Source organism: Ambystoma mexicanum, chromosome 1q (genome assembly GCF_040938575.1).
Source record: "Ambystoma mexicanum isolate Mex_15411 chromosome 1q, UKY_AmexF1_1, whole genome shotgun sequence".
Classification (NCBI taxonomy): domain Eukaryota; kingdom Metazoa; phylum Chordata; class Amphibia; order Caudata; family Ambystomatidae; genus Ambystoma; species Ambystoma mexicanum.
The window spans coordinates 1,238,782,868-1,238,809,040 of NC_090922.1; the positions used below are offsets into that span (position 1 = coordinate 1,238,782,868).

General features: G+C 43.1%; 1 protein-coding gene across 14 annotated transcripts in view; it reads left to right on the forward strand.

The window, feature by feature from the left end:
- DOCK7 (dedicator of cytokinesis 7) overlaps positions 1-26,173 on the forward strand; it is a 1,498,361-nt gene that overhangs the window by 1,107,960 nt on the left and 364,228 nt on the right. For all 14 annotated transcript variants that reach the window (XM_069642017.1, XM_069642019.1, XM_069642018.1 and 11 more), the window contains 2 exons: positions 5,469-5,621; positions 25,807-25,965. In XM_069642017.1, the coding sequence (XP_069498118.1) occupies positions 5,469-5,621; positions 25,807-25,965 (312 nt within the window). The remainder of the gene's footprint in view (positions 1-5,468; positions 5,622-25,806; positions 25,966-26,173) is intronic.

Consider the following 26,173-nt stretch of genomic DNA (forward strand, 5'->3'; position numbering starts at 1 on the left):
GGGACCAATGAACCCCAAAGCGAACTCGTCTGGACATCCTCTCGGAGCTGGCTGTACTTCCGTTGCTGCTGCAGGAACCGATTGCCAGGGAGAGGAACACCAGATCAGCCAGTCTGACCCAAGCTCCAGGCAGATCCTCTGGAGTCTCATAAAGCAGAACTGACCAAGCCTGAGACACCTCAACAGAGTGCTGGGCCCCAGATGCGACAAAAGTCCATTAAGGTATCCGAGAACCGCGGTGCCGACCTTCCATTCGTAGTGCAGGAGTACCCAGATGTCCTCCCTCTTGTCCCCACGACTGAGGCCCAGGAACAACAGGATCTGCAGACCTACACAGAAACAGAAGCCATCTGGAACCAATTTCTTCAAACCAAAGGTACTGTATAACTAAGGGGACTTACCTCGTGTTGTGTAGCCTTGCTAGTTCTTAGTTGAGACTTGTCTTACTTGCTTGTGCATTGTTTCTTCCAGCTTTGTCCCTCACAGGCCTCCCAGCTTCTGGCCCTACAGTGGTTTCATTTTCTACAAAGACTTCTAAAACTTTGTGCAAGACTTTTACTTGCCTACCAGAGGTGCTTCAGTTCACCTAGACTTTTGCTCAATTAACATTGGCTGGTCTGGCTCCCTGAAAGACTCTTCTCACCTCTGACTTTGTGTCTTAACTATTCCACAGGAAAGAATTAATTTACTTTGCATTGGAGGGTTCAAAAGGTATTTTCCTGTTTAAGAATATTTGTTAACCATTGTTTTATTCCCTCATTTCTTTTTTACACTAACCTCAGTATTGCTCTAAATGTACCAGTGATAAATCAATGTCCACAGTGTCCTAGTTATTTAAGTCACCTCAGGATGTAGGAAGTGTTGGGTATCTACTGATTTAAGAAAAATACTGAGAGTGTGTAGTTTTGAAGTGTATTATTGTGTTACATATTTTGCTCCCTTCTAAAGGAGGCTTATTGAACTGACTCTAAAATCCGGAAGGAGAAATGCGCGAGGGCTTCCTACAGTTAGTGGAAGATGGTAAGGAGGTGGCCAAGCAGTTGCTGCGAATGGGCCTGGACATCGCCGAATGTGTGGGCCCATCTATGGCTTCAGCCGTAACACTGAGAAGGCAGGCCTACTTGAAAACCTCTGGTTTTTCACCTAACATCCAAGTAAAACTTCTGGACATGCCCTTCAAGGGAGATCTTCTTTTCGACCACAAAGCTGATTCCTTAGAAAATTCAAGGAATCAAAACTCACTGCCAAATCTTTAGGCCTTGCTGGCTCGTGTCCATAGACCTACATGATGCCTATTTTCATGTGCCGATCCAGTGAAAGCACAGGAAGTTTCTAAGGTTCTCCATCAGTTCAAGGTGCTTCCCTTTGGTCTTACCTCCGCCCCAAGGGTCTTCACCAAGCTCATGGCGGTAGTTTCGGCTCACCTCATGAGATCCGGAGTCCACTAATTTCCATATCTGGATGACTGGCTGCTCCGAGGAATGTCTGTAGTGCAGGTCTTGTCCCATCTGCAGAACACCTGCTCGCTGCTTCACAGGCTGGGCTTCTCCCTAAACTTAAGTCCGACATGACACCAGTCCAAAGGCTCGAGTTCATCGGAGCAGTCCTAGATACCCGGGCAGGCAAGGCCTTCTCTCCAGAGGAGAGAGTAGTCAGCTTTACACAGATGGTGGATTTGTTCCAGAACAATTTCACTTTACCAGCGGCTTCCTTCCTCCGCCTTGTAGGCCTCATGGCTTCCTGCATTTATTTAGTGCCAGAGGCCTTGTTGCGCATTAGATCCCTGCAATGGATACTATGGGATCAGTGGTCTCAGTACCTCAGCACTCTCTCTGATCTCCTCAGAGTGTCCACGTCGGTGGTCAAAAACCGTTTTGGTGGCCGGACCGCAACAGTCTTTTGGTGGAGGAACCCTGCTGGCCTCCTTGGCCTCAGACCCGAGGGGTCACGGATGCGTTGTTGAAGGGTTGGGGCGCTCACTGCGAGGATATGCAGGTGAGTGGCCCCAGGTCAACGACAGAAGCCAGGTAGCACATTAACATGCTGAAGTTACGATCCATCAGGCTAGCCCTGAAGGCATTCGCCCATCTCTGCAGGAAAAGCATACCCTCATTATCAACAAGCAAGGTGGTGTGCACACCCGCCTCCTCTGCACGGAGGCGATGATGCTTTGATTCTGGTAGCTGGAGAACAGGATACTGGTCTCTGCATTTCACCTGGTGGGCACAGAGAACAACTTGGCGGATGCTCTGAGCAGACAGAGCACATCCTCACACGAGTGGAAAGTGTGCCAGGAAGGCCTAGAGAAGGTCTTCACTCTCTGGGGTACCCCAGCAGTGGATCTGTTCACAACGGTGTCCAACAGGAAGTGTAAACTGTTCTGCTCGAGGGATTTGCCAGCGAATGTTGCAATGGAGGACGTGTTTCTGGTGGATTGGTCCTTCCCTCTCCTTTTATCCGTTCCCTCTGATTCCTGTCATTCCATTGGTTCTTCGGAGGTTGAAGTGGTTTCGAGCGACCATGATCGCCCGGACTGGGTGAGGTAAAGGTGGTACTCTGACCTCTTGGATCTGTCTACCTCACCGGTTGCCCCGGTGTCCGGATCTCCTAACCCAGTCTGAAGGCGCGATACTCCATCTGAACCCGGAATTCCTCAACCTACATCGGTGGCTCTTGAGAGGATGAGATATGATGACTGGGACCTCTCTGAGGAAGTACTTGAGGTGTTGCTTGCTGCACGCAGACCATCTACAAGATCTTTGTATGCGTGCAGATGGAGAAGATTTGAGGCGTGGTGCAGGGAACGCGAGATTGACCCTATCTCCTGTCCCACCACTACAGTGATGGAGTTCCTTTTATCAATGACCTCTGCAGGCCTCCAGGCCACCAAAGTCAAAGGATATTTGGTGGCCTTGTCTGTGTCTAAGAGATCCCCGGATCCAGGTTTGTTTTTAAGATCCCGCTAATGGCACAATTCCTGAAAGGTCTTGTAAATAAGTTTCCACCAAATCCCTGGGCCTCATTACGAGTTAGCCGGTCCGGATTTAACGGTATCGGTAAAACCATACCAGCACCCTTTTCCTTACTGGCTAACTCCGAGTTATGTGGCCGTGTGGTTTTACACCCGCCAGGTCTGACCTGGCCGGTGCAACGCCACTGGCCGCACACAGATGTGGAAACACTGGCACCATTATGCAATGGTGCCAGTGTTTCCACGGGAATGGGGAGTAACAGAATGCCAGCTCTGAAATTACCGGACCACCAGGTCTGTAACGCCCCAGTGATTCCGGCAAGTCCGGAGCCGGTAAATCCCCACAAGTCCGGCGGTAGCCTGTCGGTTTACCACCAGACTCGTAATGAGGCCCCCTTTGTTGTCCCAGATTGGGATCTTCATCTGGTTCTCACATTCCTGATGGCAGCTCCTTTTGAGCCTGTGCACTCTTGCCCATTACGGCTTCTCTCATTGAAAACAGCCTGCTTGGTGGCTATTACATCCGCTAGGTGGGTGAGTGAATTACATGCCTTATGCTGTAAGCCACCCTTGTTGCTCTTTTTCCAGGAAAAGGTTTCACTGAAGGTAATGCCTGGCTTCCTCCCCAAGGTCGTATCAGAACTTCACTTGTCACAGTCCATCGACCTTCTTGTCTTCTATCCTCCCCCTCACCTTATTAAGCAGGAGGAACGGTTGCATCGTCTAGACTCTGAGGGCATTGTTACTATATCGCCAGGACAGCTGATTTCAGGAGAGCTGACCATCTCTTTGTGGTTTTTTCCTTAGCCCGTACGGGCCTGCCCATAATGTAACAGACTTTATCCCGTTGAATAATTCTCTACATAGATGAATGTTACCAGGCTGCTGGGAAGGAATTACCAGCAGGCATCTGGGCCCATTTCACAAGGGGGGTCTCTGCATCCACAGCATTTCAGAGGGTGGGGGTTCCTGTCCGGGAGATTTGTCACACTACGACATGGTCATCTTTGCATACCTTTGCAAAGCACTATAGCCTGGTTGTGGCTCGCACTTCTGATGCGCGTTTTGGCAGAGCAGTACTGCAAAATATTTTAGTATGACTTTCTGCCCGCCTCCTTCGTTACTGTGTTGGGAGTCTATCAGATGAGGAATCTGCTGGAGAAAAGCAATACATTAAAGGAGAAATTACCTTACCGAAATATTCTATGGATTCTTCTCCTGCAGATTCCTCATCTCCCCTCCCATCCATTCCCGCTCAGAAAGTCAGTGGTTGGTGCGCATCTTTCTATTTAAAAAAACGTTGACATGGTGATGGACCACTGTGTCCGTTTTTCTGTCTTCCTGCCATAGTCTTAAAACAAAGATTTTTCTAACACTACCTTAGTGTTCTTTTTCAACTGTTCCTCCTTTTGAGGTCTATAATTACTTTCTTTTTTAAAGGGCTCATTAGCAGTGTGTGGTGCTCTTGAAAAAAGGGCCAACTGAGGTTGGGGCATAGTGACATGGTACTTATATGACGCCTGATGTCACGTCCGGAGCAGACGACCAGAGGCTGAGCAAGACGGATCGATGGTGGACGGACGAGTCGAGGTCCACTATGCCTCTGTCGAAAATGTTCCAAAGCAGTGAAGCTGGAGGCAATATCTATGAGATGAGCAATCTACGGTAGAGGAATCCGTAATTTCTCCTTCTCCGCTAAAAACTCTAAAGCCGAGCATGTGTGGTGGGGGTTGAAAAATCTGTGTTTAAACCCTCACAAAAAGGGATCATATGTAAGGCCTAGAATAGCTTACTATTTTTCTAATTACAAGAATGCACCATCCTGAACACTGGTGACATACCGGACCACACCCTCCAATGCTTATATTTAATTTGTTTAAATGAGCTGTCGTACAGATATGAATAAAAGAATATTATTTGGATGATCCTGGACCAGGCACACATTGTCTGACATGTTTTACACTCTGATCACTGACAGAGGCATTGTGAGCTGAACGCCGCCTAGCGAGGAGAACACGTGGGCGATATACATATGCTCATATCTAAGGAAAACACACATTGCATAAAGGCTCGATTCATAATAGTTGCTGACAACTATTGTCAGAAGATTGAAACGTATAAGTAAAAAGGAACCTTTATTTTAGGAAGAGCATAGCCGGGCCTTGCATGCTGCTATACTTGTAATTGGCAACCAGTTTAGCAGTCCAATGCAGTGCTGACTGGGCACATGGGAAGAGTGAAGCTCACAACTCTTTCAACTCTTTCATAAAAGTTGATTGTAGCAGGAAATGTTTTATAATTTCCTATCTGTAGCCTTTAAAGAAGTGAACATTGGGTTTTGCCTCAGATTGGACACACACGTTTGCCACACTGGTTTTGTTTTCCTGATGGATTGTCATGAGATTTTTAAATTACCTTCCTCTTCCTATATTGCTGTGACCATTTCGTTATATTCTTGTCGTTGTCTTGGAATTCATATATTATTGTTTTAACACAGTTTCCAGAGCTCCTGTTTGAAGAAGAGACTGAGCAGTGTGCTGACCTGTGCCTCCGACTGCTGCGACATTGCAGCAGTAGCATCAGCTCAATAAGATCGCATGCCAGTGCCTCTCTTTACCTCCTAATGAGACAAAACTTTGAGATTGGTAATGTACGTATGACATCTTTTAATTATAATATATTGTTTCACCTTTCTCCAAAGTGCAATGGAGTGCATTACATAGAAACATTATTTCAACAAGGTCATCTTAAATACAAGCTGCTATCCATAGAGAAGTATGGTATGTGTTTTTTTGGACAGTGCTAAACAGTGCTAACCAGTACTCTGTATTGTACATATTTGCATTACTCATATTTACTATTTGAGGCACAATGAGATCAAGAAATGTGCCCAAGATTTAATTATTTTTGTGGACATGTACCCAATCTGGATTTCAGTACATCTAGGGCTGCTGCTATGTCATTTTATGCCCAATTGGCAGTGCAAGATGCCAGCTGGTTTTTGCACTGGTAAGAGGATCGGACATTGGAACGGGGTGTTGGGTCAAACGGTTCTTGAATAATTGTCAGTATGGTTTTTTTGGGTTTTGTTCCCTTTTCAGAAGGAATGGGATGTTTCCAGTTCCGGCTAAATGCCTTATGCTTAACACACAGCTCACTTTAGAATTTCCAGATTTCAGTTTTAATGTTCATTTCTTTGAAGATATATTTGAGTTATTAATTGAAGTTTCTGAAAGTAATCTGGCTGAAAGGTAAGACTCTTCTTCTTGAGAAATTACACTGCATTCACCTTTTTTTTAACAAATGTGTTTATTTTTACCTTACTCATAAAATAGAGACAGCAATATATTTTTTTATTTGTCTAATAATCAGTTTTAGTGGTGCTGACGTCTCTGCAAAATGGCCATTTTTAATTAGAAATGAAAATAGATGTGCAACCTCGAATACTGATACTTTCCTGTTTTATTGTTAAGCTATGCAACAGTGGAGCAACTTGAAAATAGCATAAATAAACCCAAACAATTCTACACAATGCTACTAAAACCACTTGGTCATAATCGCTTGCGCAATAGTCGACTTCAAATTAGAATGCAAGGTGCTATTGGTATTGGTAGGTCTGCACATAAACTGATAATTAGTTAGATTAAACTGATAATCTAACAACCAAAAGTTGAAAGGAACCAGCACCACTGTTCTACTTAAACCATGAGAAGAGCTCCCATCCCTTCAGTAGCAGGAGATGAGTGAGCTAGCGTCTACTGGGCGGACCCATCACCATCACAAGAAGTTAACCTACAACACATCATGGAAAAATTGAACTAATGCTCTGAGACAAATATCTTCCTACTCCAAATCATCAGAGAGACAGTTCTTCGGGCACCCAACCCAACAACCTGGAGAGGATCATGTTAGTAATTCTGCAACCAGTTCACCCCAGTAACCTTATGAAAATATTTCGAGTGTCAGTTGATTCCTCATTACCACTACTGAGTGCAGACATCCTCTCACACCTGGGAGCCTTATTGGGGTTTAATGCTTTGTAAATAGGTGTGATATAACCTCAACGGAACTTATAGTCTTGTAGATATTTTTCTGTAGTATTTTCTTTCTTATGCGCATTGGAATTTTATTGTTGGTATTGGACTTTTCATAAAAACTGAACTTCATCACAGACCTAAAGAACATTACATTTACATTTCGTTCATTGGTCGAATTTAAAATATGTCACTACCCGTGGGACAATGTAAAGCTTGAGCAAATGGTTAAATGTCTGGTTGTAGGGGCTGTATAACGCCCTCCACTGCAACCAACCCCTCCCAAAATCTGGAATATTTTAGTTTAAGTAACATAATAAATCAGGGAGATGCAGGTGGTCCTCTAACTTGAAGAGCGGGGGAAGTCGCCTTTAAAACACCACATATAACTTCAGATTACAACGTGCATTGCAGCTTGCCTTATTTTGCACTCACTAACATATCCTTTAAATGTGCACAAACATTGAAACTTAGAAAAACAGATGTGAATGACTATTGTAGAAAATGTGTTCAGGTATTGTACTATAAAATCCACCTCTAAATGCATTTTCACGCCTTGGACAGCACATTTATATAAAAGAAACATTTAGTAATTATGATTTTAAACCAGCAATCAACACATATGAATTGAATATTGTATTCAGCCGTGCAAAAGAAATCCTACGAAAATATCATTGTACTATATTCAGAATCTTTAATCAGAACACACAGACAAATGCGTTGGAATGGGTTGATATTTCCTTGTAACATATGCATATAATTGTGATGTTTTAGTAAAATGCCAGTCTTTGAAAATGTCACCTTATATGTCAGCCAATAGAGTGGTGTGTTCAATACAAAAGTGTTAGCATATTGAATGTGGTGCAGCATTGTGAGATTATACATTATACACACATAAACGGATGCGCAAATCCAATGTAGATTCAGGTCTATTGTGACTAGTTAGAACTATATTGGGATTTACGTACGTTATCAATGTTTCCTGGAACACCGTGTTGCACTGCATATCAGAATATCTATCTGAGAACAGATGGTATTAACACTTGAATTACCATGAATTATTCATGAATGCACTATTAGGAAAGCATGAATCTGCGATTCCATTATTGCTTAAAGCGTTTTTGCACACTTAACCAAACCGCATGATTGGCACACCAGTATGGGAAGCTGCTTTGCACGTTCACATTATTGCACCTGTAATACACTGCACTTTAGATAAAATAAGAGCTTGATGCAATAATTGTCCTTTATACATGAGTACTTTGCTCTGTAAAATTCTACTTTAATAAGCAACAATGATGAGCCACACGGGCAGGCAATCGTAGAATTAAAATGTAGCAAAACTCACAACATGGTTTTTAATTCATATAGGGTTTGGTATTTTACGTCTATTAGAGGGCACTGTTTGAATAGCCCAAGATGGCCACCACATTATACCTACATTTACGAAGAGCCTCGAGACATTGAGCATGAGACTATCACGTGATTGTCTGATACGTGAGAGGCTCATTATTCAAATAAGGAAACACAGCGGTTTTACTTTTGTTATCAACCTGGGGAAGTCCGTAGAAGAATGGAACGCGTGACGATTTTAACCCGTTTTCAGAGGTACTTTCTAGTTGTTTATCTCATTTTATAAATGCATTTTACCATGGTTTTATAACCATTGGCTAATAAAAACAATGCTTGCACCTTTTTCAGAACCGAGTGCCAGGGTCTCTTTTCTCCTTGCAACTGGAACACATCTCATTGGAATTGAGTGGTTGTTTTTCCTGTTGGGCCTTTCTTTTCAAGTTATATGAGAGAGGCTTACTTTCAACCCTTTGCCCCCATTGCAATCATAGGAAGGCGCAGCGCTCATAGAGATTTAAGCCAAGTTCTCGTGAAAACTATACAGGAGCTGCCGCTTCCCGCACACATTTCTATATGTGTACTATTTTTCTGCAAAACAGGAATTTTATGCATTAAGATAGAATTTAAGTACCGTGGTAAGCACTGCCCACATTGAGAAATGTACACACAGTTGTGCTACATCTAATTGTAAGTGGTTTTCTTTTGAAATGCCACATAGTGCAACAATAAATAGTTGCACTACCATTTGGATATGAGTATTCAAAATTGGCATTAAAAGTGCATTACGTTATTTTGGAGGCATATATAATATTGCCTCCTGTGGTATTTTATCATCTTATATGGCTGAACAAGTGGAGGCGAAACAGCAAGCAGCAGCCCAGGTGTTGTTCAAAGGAGAAATCACTGCAGGAAACAAAAATGAACCCAACACATTATCAGCTGGACTCACTATACAACAAAAAATTGACAAGTTAGAAAAGATAAAAAATCGAGAAGTGAGTAAATGGCGGGAGGCTATGATGTTACAAACATATCTAGAAGCAAGGAGAATCACAAGAGAGCTCAGAATATTTACCATACCAGTGTATGAAGATGTTGATCCTCTTTTATTGGAAGAATGGGCACAGCATACTAATGCGTGTTCTTTCAGCATGATGGCAACATTGGTTACATTTGCCAAGTCTGATCAATTGAAATTGATCACAGAAATTGAAACAATGGAAGAACAACTCTTCATCTCCTCAGAAGGGGATGAATGCAAAAAAAGAATGGGCAGACTGGAAGACAATCTGGAAATGTTTGAAGATGGAACAAAGCTACATGAACACATATTTTTAAGAGACAAAAAAGACTATAATCAAGGCCCAATATATACCTTTGTCAAATGATTTGAGGATCCTATCAAGGAACAACTGGACACCAAATGAGTCCATCCTGCAGTTCTAATTACATGTTCGGAAGACCCCACCACGTCAGAAGTTGAATCTACTGGCAGTGAAGTAAGAGCAGTTCGTTTAAACTACCTGGAGGAGTTCAAACTTCTACATATGGACCGCAGAACAGAAAGAAGGGTCAGGGGCACACCCCCAGGAAGAGGAAGAGGAAGCATCACACGAAAATCACAAGAAGAGGCAACCGATCGACAAGAGGAACAAACATCAAGCCGAACAACTTGCTCTGGGAGGGGTCAGAGACCCAGAGTGAGAAGACAATGCAAGAGGACTTAAAAGTCAAAATATTCAATGTGTCCAACAGAATCATAACACCAACTGAACAATCAGTACTATCATTGGGACTTTCATTTTCACCACTATCCCCTTAAGTTTGTTAGAAAATAAAAATTGGCCAAGTATCATATGATCAAAGTTAGTAAAGATCTACAAACATCGCAGACAGAAGAGAATCAAGTCAGTCCTTTATCAGTAGGGGACTTAAAAGCCGTGACATGTTTGGACAATTTGAAAGACCAACCAAGACGTTATCGACATAAGTGCAGAAGCAATATTGAGCAAGTATGGTATTTGTACCAATCTGAGCACAGTAAGCAATTTAAAGATCAAGTCCACATTTTGTCACAACATTATCAATGAAAACATCAATGTATTTGAAGAGCAATTGCTTAAAGACCTCAAACAACTTAGTCAACAGATTCCGTCTGACAAATACAATTTGAGTGTTGCTCAAAATCAAGTGATATAAAATGTACATTCTTCTAATGACATTGTTATTTGCCAAGTGGATAAAGGTGGAGGAGTAGTAATATGGGACAAGAACCATTATTTGATAGAAGCTAATAATCAACTATCGAATACTGAAGAATATCAATTTGTTACAGAACAAGAACTATTGGATACAAAGACATCTATGATGAACTGCTAAATGGATTATTTATTAAAGGACTATTACACTGGGAAGATATTTTATTTCTCAGGAATAACCAACCAATTACTCAATTTCTGTACCTAGTCCCCAAGGTTCACAAGGATTTATTAAGACCCCAAGTCGTCCAATAGTATCCTCTATGTCATCATTATTGGAAAAGACCTCTATATTTATGGACAAATTCTTGCAGCCTTTTGTGAAAAGCCTTAACTCTTACATAAGAGATATGTCCGACCTCCTTAAGGTGAACAACATCAAGTAGGAGCCTCAATACATCATTGCCTCACTTGATGTTGGATCCCTCTATACTAGCACTTTACCTCAATCTGGATTGTCTGCGTGCAAGCCTTATCTAGACACCTGATGAGTCAGTTTTAAACTACAAAATGAAATGCTATTATGTATGCCAGAATTCTGTTTAACCCCTTAACATTTTTCTTTTTGAAACTAAGTATTTTAAATAACTTGTTGGTACAGCCATTGGTTCATGTATGGCCCCCACCTATGCTAACCTCTTCATGGAGTGGTGGAAGGCCAAAATAGCTTGGTCTGAACAACACAGTACATTTGTTAACCATGTGGTACACTGGTACCGCGTTTCATAGATGATTTATTCATCATATGGGATGTTCCAATGTACAAACTAGTTGAGTATGTTAATTGTCGGAACATCAATGAACATAACATTCGATAAAATATGACTGTGAGCAGTGAGGAATTGTTATTTCTGGATGTGAAATTCAAAGTCATGACTAACACATTGGTATCAGAGCCATATAGGAAATCAACAGCATCCAACTCCTTATTACATTCACAGAGTCGCCATCCCAATTCGCTCATACAGAGTATCCCATATGGAGAAGTATTGAGGGCGAAAAGAAATTGTTTAGATGACTACAACTTCAGATCTGTGACTAAATCCATTGGTAATCGTTTTTTAATAAGAGGCTATTCACGCAAAACCATTGATAAAAACAAATCTAAGAACGAGACAAGATCAGTTAAAAGGTTAAAAGACCCAGTAATGGTGACACCATTACACAATATAATGTGCAGTCAACAAAAATCAAACGCATATTTAAAAAACACTAGTCTATTCTGAAAAGTGACAAAGTTCTTGGCAAAGTCTTGGCTATTCGTCCACAAATCACATACTCCAGGGCTCTGTCCCTAAAAGTTAAACTAGTATTTGTATTTATTTTATTTGTAGCGCACGCCAGGCCCAGAGGCATCCGGGCGCGAAGAACTTAGTAGGCATATTTACAAAGATTGAACAACATATGCAAAATAACACATGAACGTAAATTCACAGTATAGTACACAATTGTATATATAAGGTATATTATAATAGACATAATTACAGAAGATAAGAGAAAATAGGCAGCCAAGCGTAAACTTACAGGAAGCACAGAAATGTGCAGCAGAGCATAGGCTTGGTCAAGCTGAGGTGATCACAATAGGCAGTTAACATAGGAACATAATTTAAGCGAGAGAGAGTTAGAGGAGGTAGAAAACATTGGTGGTTGCTACAGGCAGAAGGCTAGATTAGATTTGAGAGAGAAGCCAAGATTTCGTTTTCAGTTTGAATGAATTGAATGAGAGCTCAGTCCTGAAAGTGGGCGGAAGAGTGTTCCATAGCTTAGTGGCCAGAACAGGGAAGCTCACACCCCCGACTTTTTGGAGTTTAAATCTAGGCAAAGATAGGCTGTCTGTCTGGGCAGTTCTATGGGGTCGGGAGGAAGTGTGAAGTGAAAGGTGGTTGGAAAGGTAGAGGGGGGCCTTGTTAGTCAAGCATTTGTGAGTAAGGGCAAGTGTTTTCAGTGCAATTCTCTGTTTGACAGGGAGCCAATGCAGGTTAGTCCTGATGTCGGAGATGTGTTGGTTTCTTGGAATATTTAAATGGCGTTATTCTGGGTAATTTGCAGTTTAAGGTTTGCCTGGCTGGTCCCCAGATAGAGGGCACTATAGTAGTCAATCTTAGACATGATAAGCATTCTAGCTAGAGTTAGAGCTAGAGTTGGGGGTGGTTAGAAAAGGGGGTCAGAAAAGGGGTTTGTTGAGTTCCAGATAGTCTTGAATCTTCAGATAGGCCGCACAGTCAAGTATTTTGACCATGAACTGGACAGTTGTGATAGGCCTGTAATTAGTGGGTATAATCGGGTCTAAGGAGGATTTTTGTAACAATGGGATTACCCAAGCATCCTTGAGATTGTCAGGAACAATACCTCTTTTAAAGGAGGAGTTGATAAAAGCTGTTATGAAAGGGGCAAGGTCATGAGCCGATTCCTTGATGATGGAGGCAGGGCAGGAATCACCTTGGCAATTGCACACTTTGATTCTATTGATGATGACTTCCACTTCGGCAATGGTGAGTGGCGAGAAGGCAAACGGTTTGATCTTAGGTGATGCCAAGGGAAGAGTCATTATTGGAGTGGGCTGACGATTATCCAGCTTCAGTCCGTTTTGTTTATCTTTCATTTTAGATTGGAGGGAAGAGATTTTATTCAATAATGGTGTCTGGATATTAGTGCACCAATTGCTATCTTTAATACAAGTGTCAGGAGGTGTGGCAGGAGATTCAAGTTCCTTTAGGATCTTGAATAGTTCTTTGGTATTCAAGTCTGTTCGCATGATGCAGGTATTAAAAGACTCTTTTTTGGCATGGTAGATGGCTTCTTTATAGTTAAGGGTGGCTAGGATAAGGCCATTCTTGTGAGCATCAGACTGATGGCTTCTCCAACAATTTTCTGCGCAACGTTTAGCTTTGCAGAGCACTCTTAACTGCGGTATAAACCGGGAGTTAAGGTGCGCATGAGGTTTAGGTTTTCTCAGTTTAATGGGGGCGATAGAGTTTAAAGCTGAGAGCATCGCTTGGTTGTAAGTGTCTGCTAGGATTGTAGGATCAGAGCAGGAGTATGCCACATTGTTAAGGGAGGGGAGTAAAAGAGGGAGTAATGTCTCTCTAGTTATGTCCCTTTTGTTTCTAGTAAGGAGGGCCTGAGCCATTGTAGGTAGAGGGCGTGAGGCTGCTTCAATCATAAAGGTAATGATATGGTGGTCAGACCATAAGCAGGGTGCATTAGATAGTACATTGATGTTGCAATGGGTATCGGCTAGCCAGTCAAGTGTCCTTCCTTTAATGTGGGTAGGTTCTAGGATGTGCTGAGTGAAATGCTTAGTACAGTGCATGCTTAAAGAAGAGGGTCAACAACAACAATTGTTATGGCCCAATAACTCCAAGCTAAACAATGGCTTCCAACCATCCTACAAATGTAAGGCTTGTAATTTAGCCCTAAATAGGAATAGCATACTTTATGGAGACCACAAAGTATGGCATATTGAACAAATTATTACATGCATAACGAATTTTGTGGTTTACTATAAAGATTGCCCATGAAAGATGAGGTACAATGGTTCTACCAAAGTACCTCTCAAGTTAAGAATCTTGCAACACTACAGGGCGATCAAAAAGAAGGATGCCAGTTACACTTTAGAGCAAAAGCATAAATGAGACCGAGAAAAGCAACTGAGAGGCTTAGAGTCTAGACTTATTGAAATGGAAATGTTGAAGCCAAGAGGACATAATAGTGATGAGCTGTATGTTTTTTCTTAGATAATGTCATCACTAGCTGTCCACATTAGCCTGTCATCATTGGCTAATGGTATCCGGCTTAATTTCATATATATTAGTCACTAGGGCTCAATTGTGAATTGTCAGTAATGTGCCAGTCCATGAATGTGCCAACTAATATGTCAGCCAAAAGGGTGGTGTGCTCAATTCAAAAGTGTTAGCATATTGAATGTGATACAGCATTGTGAGATTGACATTATACACACCTACATATATTTACCTGTGAATCCAGTGTAGATTCAGGTCTATTGTGAGTCAGAACTATACTGACATTTATCTCAGTACAACATCAATGTTTCCTGGAACACTGTGTTGCACTGCATATCAGAATGATATCCATCTGAGAACTGATGGTATTAACACTTGAATTACTATGAACTGTTCATGAATGCACTGTTAGAAAAGCATGAAATTGCAATTCCATTATTGCTACAATATTTTTAAAGCGTTATTTGCACAATTAACCAATTTGCATGTTTTGCACAACACTATGGGAAGCTAATTTGCACGTTCGCATTACTGTACCTGGAATAAACAGCACTAGATAAAATAAGAGCATGATGCAATAATTGTAAATCATGCACAAGCACTTTACTTGGTTCATTTGTACTTTAATAACCAACAAAGATGAGCCACATGCATAGGCAATCGTAGAATTGAAATGTAGCAAAGCTTACAACATTGTTTTTAATTCATAAAGTATTTTAGTACTTTACATCTATTAGAGGGCAAAGTTTGAATAGGTCGAAATGACTGCAACAGTATACCTACATTTACTGAGAGTTTTGAGAGATGAGCATGAGACTATCATGTGATTGCCTGATACGTGTCTGATACATGCTCATTATTCAAATAAGGAAACCAAGCGGTTTTACTTTTATTATCAGCCTAATGAAGTCCATAGAAGGACGTAAAGTGTGGTGATTCTAACCCATTTTCACAGGTACTTCTAATTGTTAAGATCATGATATTACTGGGTTTTTACCATGGTTTTATAACAGTTGCTAATAAAAAATATTTTTTACCCCTTTTTCAAAACTGAGTGCCGTCTCTTTTCTCCTTGCAACTAGAACACATCTCATTGAAATCACATTGGAATTGAGTGGTTGTTTTTCCTGTTGGTCCTTTTTTTCAATATATATATATATTTCTGAGGCTTGTGGAATCTGCTTAGATCACACGCTGTGCATAGGCCGACATCTAGTGGAAGCTGCAGAGTATTACAGTTGTTGCTTTCGAAACTCGAAAAGGGACGTCGACAGGGCATGCCAGTAATACTATCCCTAGTGTGACGTCCACTGTACCCATGATCCCTCACGCGCCGAGGTCCCTCAGATTTTTTTTTCCGCCATTCTAGATGGACGCGTATAGCAGAGTTCCACTTTCGGCGTAAATCGATTTACTTATTTCAATTACCTATAGTTCATTCTTTCTATCCTTTACTTCACCGACCATCGAAACATCAAGCCAGTGAAGACAAAGTGACTGCCCGTCGAAAGACTACCGCGATGGACCGTTTGGCCGTGGAAGGCTTCCCTGGACCTCAGCCCAGACATTAGGGAGAGAGGGTGGAGGTCATTTCAGGATGTATATGCCCATTTCCTTACGCTATTTTCTCTGAGCTGCCATAGTTTGTAGTTATGCACAAGATCCCATTTAAATGTTGCCCCAAGTGCAATCTAAAAGTTCTATGGGTCGATAAGCATTTAGTCTGTAACTTGTGTCTCCAAAGAGACCACGTCGAGGGGTCTTGTCGAGCGTGTAGGCTCTTCAAGCCCAAGACCGATCAACAAAACACTGGGCACACTACGCCAGGCAGCTCGAGGCCATGGATGTAGAAGGTGCTTTCAGTGATTTGCAGCAACACCGCCGTTTCGGATGGCGAGGGCGATGGGGTAGCTTCCACTACCCAAACGCAGGCCGGCGGCCCTGTTGTGGGGACTACACCCGGCAGCGGAAGCACACTAAAATCCACCACTAAACACATAACCCCAAGTCGAGACTGGACACATGGGTCTACCGGTCGACAACGCACAGCACCCAGGGAAAGGTCAGTTGAGTCCCTGTCCTCTTGGCATTCTCACTCGAGATCGCCGCACGACAGGTCCCAACCACCGAAAGACAGCGAGTTTGGCGCGTGTAAAACTCCCTCCGAGGGCCGATCGTCCGCAGACAAGGCCTTGGTCCTACCCGCATCCGAAAGTCGTTGCGCTTCGTCTGATCAGGTAGTAGGCCCCAAGAAGTCGGGTAGACACGTTTCTGGGCGTCAAGGGGGGGGGAGAAAGAGCATAAAAAGAAGTCCTCCAAGACCCCTCATAGGGATAAAAGCCCTCATAAGGAAATAAACTCCTCATAAAGAAAAACCTAAACAATCTAGGCCTATTTCTTATAAGGATAAACCTGTAGAGGCTAAGCCTAACACATCTGATTCCTCCCACAGATGAAGACTTATGACTTCCTTCCCAACCCTTGGTAATCCCAAATTCAGCAGAATGGTCTTCACAAGACATAGACAGGGTCATGAAAAGAATGTCCTTTATGGACAATTTCTACGAAAAGGACCCTGCATACTTCCAGAGTTTTGACTCCACTCCCCCCACTTCAGCTCCCTCTGGGTCACAAGTCTCTGCCAACCTTCTCAACCCCCTACTAAAAGGTCTCGTACAGAAATTCCAGTGTGTAGCACAGTCATAGAGCTCTATGACCCGGACTCTGAACACAAAGACCTCTCAATTGTAGAGGCAGCTGACCCTCAGTACGATGAGGAGGCAGCAGACCCTTATTATGGGGATGATGAGGAACAAGAGACTGGCCCAGAGGCCAATATGTATCCAATAGTCACCTATTGACCAGGACCCTCCTATCATTGATTCTCCTATTGACAACCAACCCCTTCTTAATGAGGTGCTAGCCACAGCAGCAGAGCACTTTCAAATTGACACCCAGGAGGTACAGGAGGATAAGGACTTTGTATAACAGATCCTTGGGGACAAGAAAACAATGGCCAGTTTATTCCTCTACTCAAGTCTATGCAGCACAGGATACAACCGTCATTAGAAGCCCCTAACCTCACACGAGCTGTAAACCCACATGTAGAAAAGCTCTTTAAACCAGCACCTTCAGACCTACTGTATATTAGAGGGCAGCTGAAGCCAGGCTCATTAGTTGTAACTACAACTAGGAAAAGAGCAGGCCCCTGCCTTGCTTCCTCTGAGGCCCCACCCGACAAGGAAAGCAAAAAGGTTTACACCATGGGTAGAAAGGTCGCCTCCTCCGCGGCTTAGCAAACCACAACTGCAAACAGTGCAACCCTTTTGGCCAGTTACAACTGCCACAAATGGGAGGAAGTGTCGGCTCTACTATCGGCGTGATGCTGAAAATACATCGGAGGACAGGGCCTCTGTATCCTGGTCCTTTATTACTTTTTATAATGTGTTCTGTCTTGTTTTCTGTGCAGGTGTTCACGTGGGACTCCTGGCGGCGCAGCTCTTCCTGTATTTGGTTTGGTGAACAGACCCCTGGGATACCCTTATGGCACACATGGGTGGGAGTACGACCCTGTACTCCTAGTGTATGTTTTTGGGCACCTGTGTGTGGCCCACAGAGCAGGGTACGGGCTGGTGGCAGCTTAGTGCTGAATTGACAGGTGCCCTGAGTATCCTCCTTTTTGGGATGGCCAGACCCTGTCATTGGAATCAGTGAATTCCTGATTGAGACAAGATGGCCCCTGTGGCCTCTTGCTTTCTATCGCCCGTTACCTTACTTTTCCCGAAGTCCCGGGAAGCCCTGACTCTATCCCTTCCCCCTGACTGGCTGTTGGGTAGAATTTCCATATATGGTGTTGTGGGGAAGTCCAGGCCAGACTGGCTGGAGCCTTCCCAATGACTGTATGTTGTGGGTACGCCTGTGGGGTGGGACCTGGGTGAATGGAGTGTGTGACGAATATGCATTCTGTGTCATGGATGTCTAGTATCTGGTGTTTGACATACTGATTGAGACAGCCCTGCCTGAAACTGGTATGAATGCAGTGTGTAGTGCTGAATGGCAGAGTGCTTTTCCGAATCCACATTCTGTGTTGTGAGTGTCTGGATGGGGACGAATGGCCTGAATGCACTGTGCGCCTGATCGGCTGCCTGAATGCCCTTCTGAATGATTGGTTGCCTGAGTGTGACCCAGCAGAGTGAATGGGAGATCAACATTATATCTGGGGCCTCTCACTGCTAGAAATCGTTCAGAAGCTGAAGTAGAAACTGACATTGAAACTGACGCCGTTCAGAAGCTGAAGTTGATACTTGATGCTTACTCTCGAAGCCGAGCCGGAAGAAGGTGGTGAACCGTTGTTCCCTTCCTTGCAATCTGAAAGCTGCTGTGCCTTCAAGAACTGATCCAAGAGAGGACCTGGCTAGGAGATCTCTCCCCAAGCTACGAGGGACCATCGTGCACCAGCTGATCTTTGCCAAAGCTCCCTGGTAGACAGACCTACGAAAGGGTGCCGGCCGAAGAAGGGGACCACCAAGGAGAACGAAGAGCAGCACCGGATAGTCACCCACCGTCGACGACCACCGGCGCCGACTGGAGCCGCAGTGCTCCCTTTGCCTAAGAACATTTGATCGAAGAACTCGCTTGTTCATCATCGTCGACCGATTTCGTCCTGCCGGAGAAAGCCAAGGCCGTCGACGAACCAAGCAAAATCCGCCAGTGGGTTTCCCGCCACCCGAAGACCTGAGAGACGCAGATGTAGCTACTTGAGCCAGCCATGGTCACGCCCCCGCCGATGCCAGACGCTGACGCCCTTGCTGGGCCAAAGTTCTTCACTGACTCTTTGAGGCAATGAACCATCGGCGAAGCTGCTGCCTCAATGACAACGTTCACCCTTCCTTCATCTCGGAAGTTCGACGACCCGTGGCTCCTGCCTGAAAGGGAGTGCTCTCAAGAAGGGCTGGTCGATTCCCCAACAAAGAACTCTACAACACAAGGTACATTTGGGGTGCAGAACTATAGAAGAAAATAAGACTTTAATAGACAATATATGGACTGGGCTTGTAGTGCATCTTCATTTACAGGTTGCCCAGGTGGGGGGGATCGTCATACAGAACTGTGCCTGACGGTAGGGGCTCAGTATTCTGCCAATTGTCTAACCAACTTGTTTTCCTCTTAAATCTATGGTTGATATCGTTTTGCTGTGTTGATTGGTATGCTATTTGAACTGGGTACAGTTTATGCATTTTAATGGAATCAGAATAATTGTAGTAGCACCTAGAACTGTATATATTTACTATTTTAGAATTGTCAGAGCACAAAGTGTGTTATTGTGATTGTGTATATAACGTGAACCTTATTTATATAAATAGCTGTGTTTTCACTCGCATAGTGTGTGGACATTCCTTTGTAGGTGCTTGGGACAACACTGAACTTAAGAACCAACCAGCATCACCTACTGAGAAGCTAGGCCTTGATTGCTCGTCCATTGTTACCAACAATAGAGAATCTTGGCTGGGATCCTCTGTGCCTCTCCTCTGCCATATAGGGAGCAGGAGTACAGACACCCTCCTTCGGTCCTTTACAATCGTCTGCCCCAGAACCACAGAAGTCCCAGCTAGCAGAGGTGGCCACAGAAGGGAGGGCAGTGTCAAGCTGCTTACTTAAGACCAACCTTGATGCGGCGGACAGTGCCGGAAGAATCATTGCTCAGGGTACTGTTATTAAACATCATGCGTGGCTGCGGCAATTAGGTTTCAGACCAGAAACGCAGGCCACCCTTATTAACATGCCTATTGAACCCAATTTGCTCTTTGGCAAGGCTGTCGAGGATGCGCTTAAGACAGCCAAGGACGAGTATGACACACTTAAATCGTTGGGCCAACTCACCAACAAGCCACCCGGCCAAAGGGGTAATGGCAATTTTCGCTGTTTTCGCGGACAAGGTTCTCAAAAGGGATCCAATTACAGTCAAAACCAAGGCTCCTCCTGGGGAAATAATCAAGGTCAGTCTTTCCAGGGCTATCCTAGACGACAGCGCAGAGGTCGTGTTCGTGGGAGGGGCAACTCCTCTCAAGGTAGCACCCCACCTCAGAAGTAGTGACATTCCGCTTCAGGTGCACCCCCCAAGCCTCTCCAGTAGGAGGGCGCATTTCCAGCTTTAGCCACGCATGGGAGGGAATTACCTCAGACAGAAGGGTGCGGTCTACAGTAGCAGGCGGATACTGTATAGAGCTCCTCCAATTACCCCATGACCACCCCCCACGACAAAAGATCCACTCAATAGAACACCAGCGTATCCTCCCCGAGGAGATAGCCACACTTCTAATAAAGGATGCCATCGAAGTTGTCCCGGCCAACCAGGTTAACAATGGTATTTACTCAACTTACTTCCATGTGCCAAAGAAAAATATAACAATGCACCCAGCATTAGATTTGCGCCCTGCAAACAAATATGTCAAGCCACAAAAGTTCTGCATGACTACGCTACAAGGGGTAATCCCTCTACTAAAAAAGGGGGATTACATGGCAACACTGGATATGAAAGATGCCTATTTTCATATTTCAATGTTCCCAGCGCACAGAAGATTCTTGCGTTTCAAGATAGCGAAACAGCACTACCAATTCAAAGTGCTGCCCTTTGGAATGGCCTCTGCTCCAAGCATATTCACAAAGGTACTGGCGGTGGTGGCAGCGCACCTACTTAGGGAGGCAATCCCAGTGTACCATTACCTGGACGACTGGCTCATTACAGGAGAGTCCCCCCTAATTTGCAGACAAAACATTCAAAGAACAATCAACCTTCTCTTTCAATTGGGCTTCTCCATCAACGAGAAAAAGTCAAGACTAGTGCTAAGCACTTCCAAACAGTTTCTAGGATCTGTCTTAAACACACAAGAGGGGCTGGTCTTTCCGTCATAGGAAAGAGTCCAAAATATGTTCCTGCAAATAGAGCATTATCAGGCCGCATTATCAGGCCGGACGCCAGGTAAGGGTGAGCAAAGCTATGCGTTTGCTAAGCATGATGGCCTCTTGCATATACCTGGTTCCTAAGGCGCGCCTGTGCATGCGTCCCATGTACGAGTGGTTGGCAAAACAATGGTTTCAGGCAAGTGATAAGTGAGACGATCTAGTGGTAATTTTGCCAACACTTGTACAAAGTCTTCACTGGTGGACAAGGGAAAATTCGATGAAGGGTAAACCCTTCTGCGATCCAGATAAACAGGTGATTGTCATGACGGACACCATTCTATCGGGGTCGGCGGCTCACTACCGTCACCACACAGCTCAGGGTCTGTGGTCTTGTACGGCAGCTCAGAACCACATCAATCTACTTGAGATTCTGGCGGTATTCAAAGCCCTTCGGGCATTCGCATCCCGTTTAACGAACCAATCTGTGCAAATCTTGACAAACAGCACTACAGCAATGTTTTATATCAACAAACAGGGGGGCACACGTTCGCCAAATCTGTCCAGACGTGCGCAGCAAATTTGGAAATGGGCACTCAAACGGAAGATGTTCTGATCGTCACAACATGTTCCAGGGGAACTCATCTCTCTAGCAGACTCATTGAGCAGAGATCCCCTACCAGACGAACACTAGTGGTGTCTACATGAAAAGGTCGTAGAAAACCTCTTCTCTTAATGGGGTTTCCCTAGAATAGACATGTTAGCTACAAGCGAAAACGGTCAATGCCCAGACTTCGCATCCAGATTCCCCCAGCCAGGCTCCAAGGGGCACACCCTATGGATGAACTGGTCAGGGAAGTTTGCTTAGGCTTTTCCCCCAACACCTCTCATGAGGAAAGTAGTGACGCTCAACCTAGTTGCTCCTATGTGGGCAAGACAACCATGGTATCCACATCTGCGCAAACTGGCGATGTGCGATCCCATCAAACTCCTGTGCCCGTACAATCTACTCACTCAGCACGAGGGATTAACAGTGCCCCCGCACCCTCACTCAATGAACTTGGCAGCATGGCTCCTGAGATCATAGAGTTCGGACATCTTAACCTGCCACAGAGATGCATGGGTATCTTAAAAGAATCAAGAAAACCAAACACTAGGCACTGTTACTTTGACAAATGGAGAAGATTCATAATTTGGTCCCAGTCTAAACAAATTAACCCCATAGAATGTACTCCTACCCACATTCTAACTTATATGCTCCATTTGCTAGATGCAGGGTTAGTATTCAACTCCCTAAAAGTCCACCTGGCGGCTTTATCAGCCTACACCACTTCCCATAATAAGGTCTCATGGTGGAAAGTACCTGTCATCAAAGCATTAATCGAAGGAGTAAAGAGACTCCACCCTCCTATTTCAAACCCGCTGCTGGGATGGGATCTCATCGTGGTACTCGCTAAGCTCATGGGACCCCCTTTTGAGCCAATGCATAAGTCTAGTCGAAAACTCCTGACTTACAAGACTGCCCTCTTAGTGGCTATCACTTCCATAAGAAGAGTTAGTGAAATACAAGCATTGCCAGTGCAGGATCCTTTCTTTGTTGTACACAAAGACACGCTGGTTTTACATACTCACCCTAGATTCTCCCCTAAATTCATTTCCAAATTTCTGTAAACCAGTCAATTAAGCTACCAGCTTTCTTCCAGGAACCCAACAGCTCAGCTGGGTTAAATCTCCACACACTAGATGTGAGGAGGGCGGTCCTTTACTATGTAGACAAGACCAGACCGCTTAGAAAAACAGATCAATTGTTTGTCTCCATAGCGCCAGGCAGAGAAGGTGACCGCATCTAAATAAATGCCATCTCTAGGTGGATAGTCAGATGTATACAACTCCGCTATTCCCTATCAAATAAGACACTGCCTTTTACGCCCAGGGCTCATTCCACAAGAGGCACAGGAGCCACCCTGACTTTCATTGCAAATGTCCCTTTAGACAGTATTTGCAAAGCAGCTACATGGAGCTCAATACATACTTTCACTGCATTGACACTCATTCCAAGACAAATACACAAGTGGGACAAGCGGTTCTTAGACATTTATTCGCTCATGAACCTTCTCACATCCCACCTCCTTCTAACACTGCTTGCTGATCTATGCACAGCATGTGATCTAAGCAGATTCCACAAGTCTCCGAAGGGATACATTACTCACCGTAATCGTATTTCTGATGCTTGTATCTGCTTAGATTCACATGCACCCACCCTTCCTCCCCTCGGAGAGAAGGTGCATGGATGATTATGAGCTTGTCCGATAGGTATCTGCTTGGATACAACTGTACTCACGGTACACCACATGCTACCTCATGTCAGAAAAATAACAATCTGATGGACCTTGACGCGTGAGGGATCATGGGCACAGTGGATGTCACACTAGGGATAGTATTACTTGCACGCCCTGTCGACGTCCCTTTTAGAGTTTCGAAAACAACAAGGGTAATACTCCACAGCTTCCACTAGATGTCGGCCTATGCACAGCTTGTTAATCTAACAAGATACAAACATCAGAATTATATGTATGAAAGAGCAAATTACAAGTAGTTTAAAAGTCAATTTGCAGGAAATACATTTCACATCATAATCCTCCCTCTATTTTATATTCTTTGGAAATTATTCTATTTCCTGAAATGTAATTGTTCAATAGGCAACTTAATACTAGCCTTTTTGAATCCCTTGTCAAATCAATGAAATTGGATCATGCAACCACAGGTTCTGGGAAACTAGCCTAGGGAATTCATTATTACACTTAGTTTGGAAAGTGAAATGACTGCTCCTTTCCTCTTTTTTTCAGAGTACAATTTTAAGGGAATTATATTTAAATACTGTGGATATCTTTCATGTATATTGACAAGAAACAGAGCCCCTGGCCTGTTTCAAGTTCTCACTTTGGTTGCCGCTGTCCACTGGTTGAAATTGGGAAAGTCCTAGGGGCCTAGATGATCTGATTCACCTCCATCCTTCCTTTTCCTCTTTTTCTATTTAAAAATTACTTTTTATACTAGTGTAAACCACACCCATACAACATCATTTGACTCACCATTTTGGATTGGATAGACCCTGTGATTGGTTCCCTTCACTTTCTCACACCCAATGGGGCCTTCTTCCTTGCTTCTACAGACCCATTGAATTGATGTGTCATAAGGGGAATGTGTCGGCTACAAACTTAACCCCCATTAGGAGTGCAAAATAATGCTCAAGAGAAATATTCATTTTTTGAATAATACTTTACATAGACATGTGATATAAATATAAAAAATAACACATTCAGGTTCATATTCATAGCGATGTTATACATCTGAAGGTATTGTTTATATTTCTGCCACCTCATGCATAAGGAAGTTATTAAAATATGCACATTATGCACAAATCACTCATTTTAGTATAGCATTGTTTATACACAGATTATTCCCCTTTTAATGTGAATTTAGATTTGTATTGGGAGTCTTCAATGAGGCAAATGGTGCAATAGTTGTAGTTGAAATGTTATTTTCCATTTTCATCAATCCTGCACATTTTTAAAGCTGACTCTTATTATACATTAGCTACACCACATTTGTGTTGCTTGATCAGTATGTGTTGAAACCATCTGCTGTTTGAAAAGATCGTTTAACTTGACAATAATCATGAATTAGCAAATGCATTCTTTATTACTATGGGCTAATGGAACAGGTGTAGATTCTTTCGCTGGCTTAATGCTTTCGAAGGTTGAAGGTCAATTAACCTTTCCAGACATCTGCTTATGAGATGTACATACTTGTCGACCAGACATCCATTAATCACTTCAAGGGAGTCTTTGAGATTAGCTTGAAAAAAAATAAGATAATACTTTTTCATGGATTTCAGCTATAGTGTGGGTATCTAATGTTATCTTTGGAGTTTGAATCGAGTGCCTGTTGTTGTTTCATTCATTCTAAGTGGTATGTTATTAGGGGTCTGGAGATGTTCGCTTTCGTTGTAGCCGAGTAATGGTTGTTTTGCACAACCATATGGTTTCAGGTGAATTAAAGTTCACAACTAATACATTAGCAGCATGAGATATATACTGAGACATGTAGCAGATAGAATGTCTAATTTAAGTAAATATAATAGTAATCAAACAAAAGGTTATTCTTTCCATATGTAGGTGTACTTTTATTGTGATTTATATTCCATATTCTAACATTGCATTCTGTCATATTTTCTGTGGAATAATACTGAAAGTGTAAGGTCTTTGCTCTCCAGGTAGCATCATCAATGACATCAAATGTGTAGAAATATCTGGTTAAAAGTATCTTTATTTCCATTTAACTCTACATAGGTTAAGAGGCACATTCCAAATATTGGAGTGCGCTCTGTAGCAGGCGTATTTTAATTTCAAAGCTGAAAACAATATTTACAAATAACTGTAACCATGAACTGTAAGTCTCTTTGTGATGGATCATACTGTTTACATGTAGGCTTACATCACAGATGTTAATATTAAATATGACTTATTTTATACATTTCACATTAGAATTTTGCCAGAGTGAAAATGCAAGTGACCATGTCACTTTCATCCCTTGTGGGGACATCGCAGACCTTTAATGAAGAGTTTTTACGGCGTTCTTTGAAGACCATTTTGACGTATGCTGAAGAAGACCTGGAGTTACGGGAGACCACCTTTCCTGATCAGGTTAGGCTTCCTAGTGTACTGATTAATCTGAAACAAAAATGTGAAAATTCAATTATGTAGCAACATGAAAATAAGTACATAAATGTGATATCAAACACAATCAACAGTTTAGAATGAACAACTGTAGCAATCCATCACGACACCAGTAACTGTTTCGTTTTTCCAAATTATTTATTTTCCAATCACATTTGTTAGTACATTTGTATAT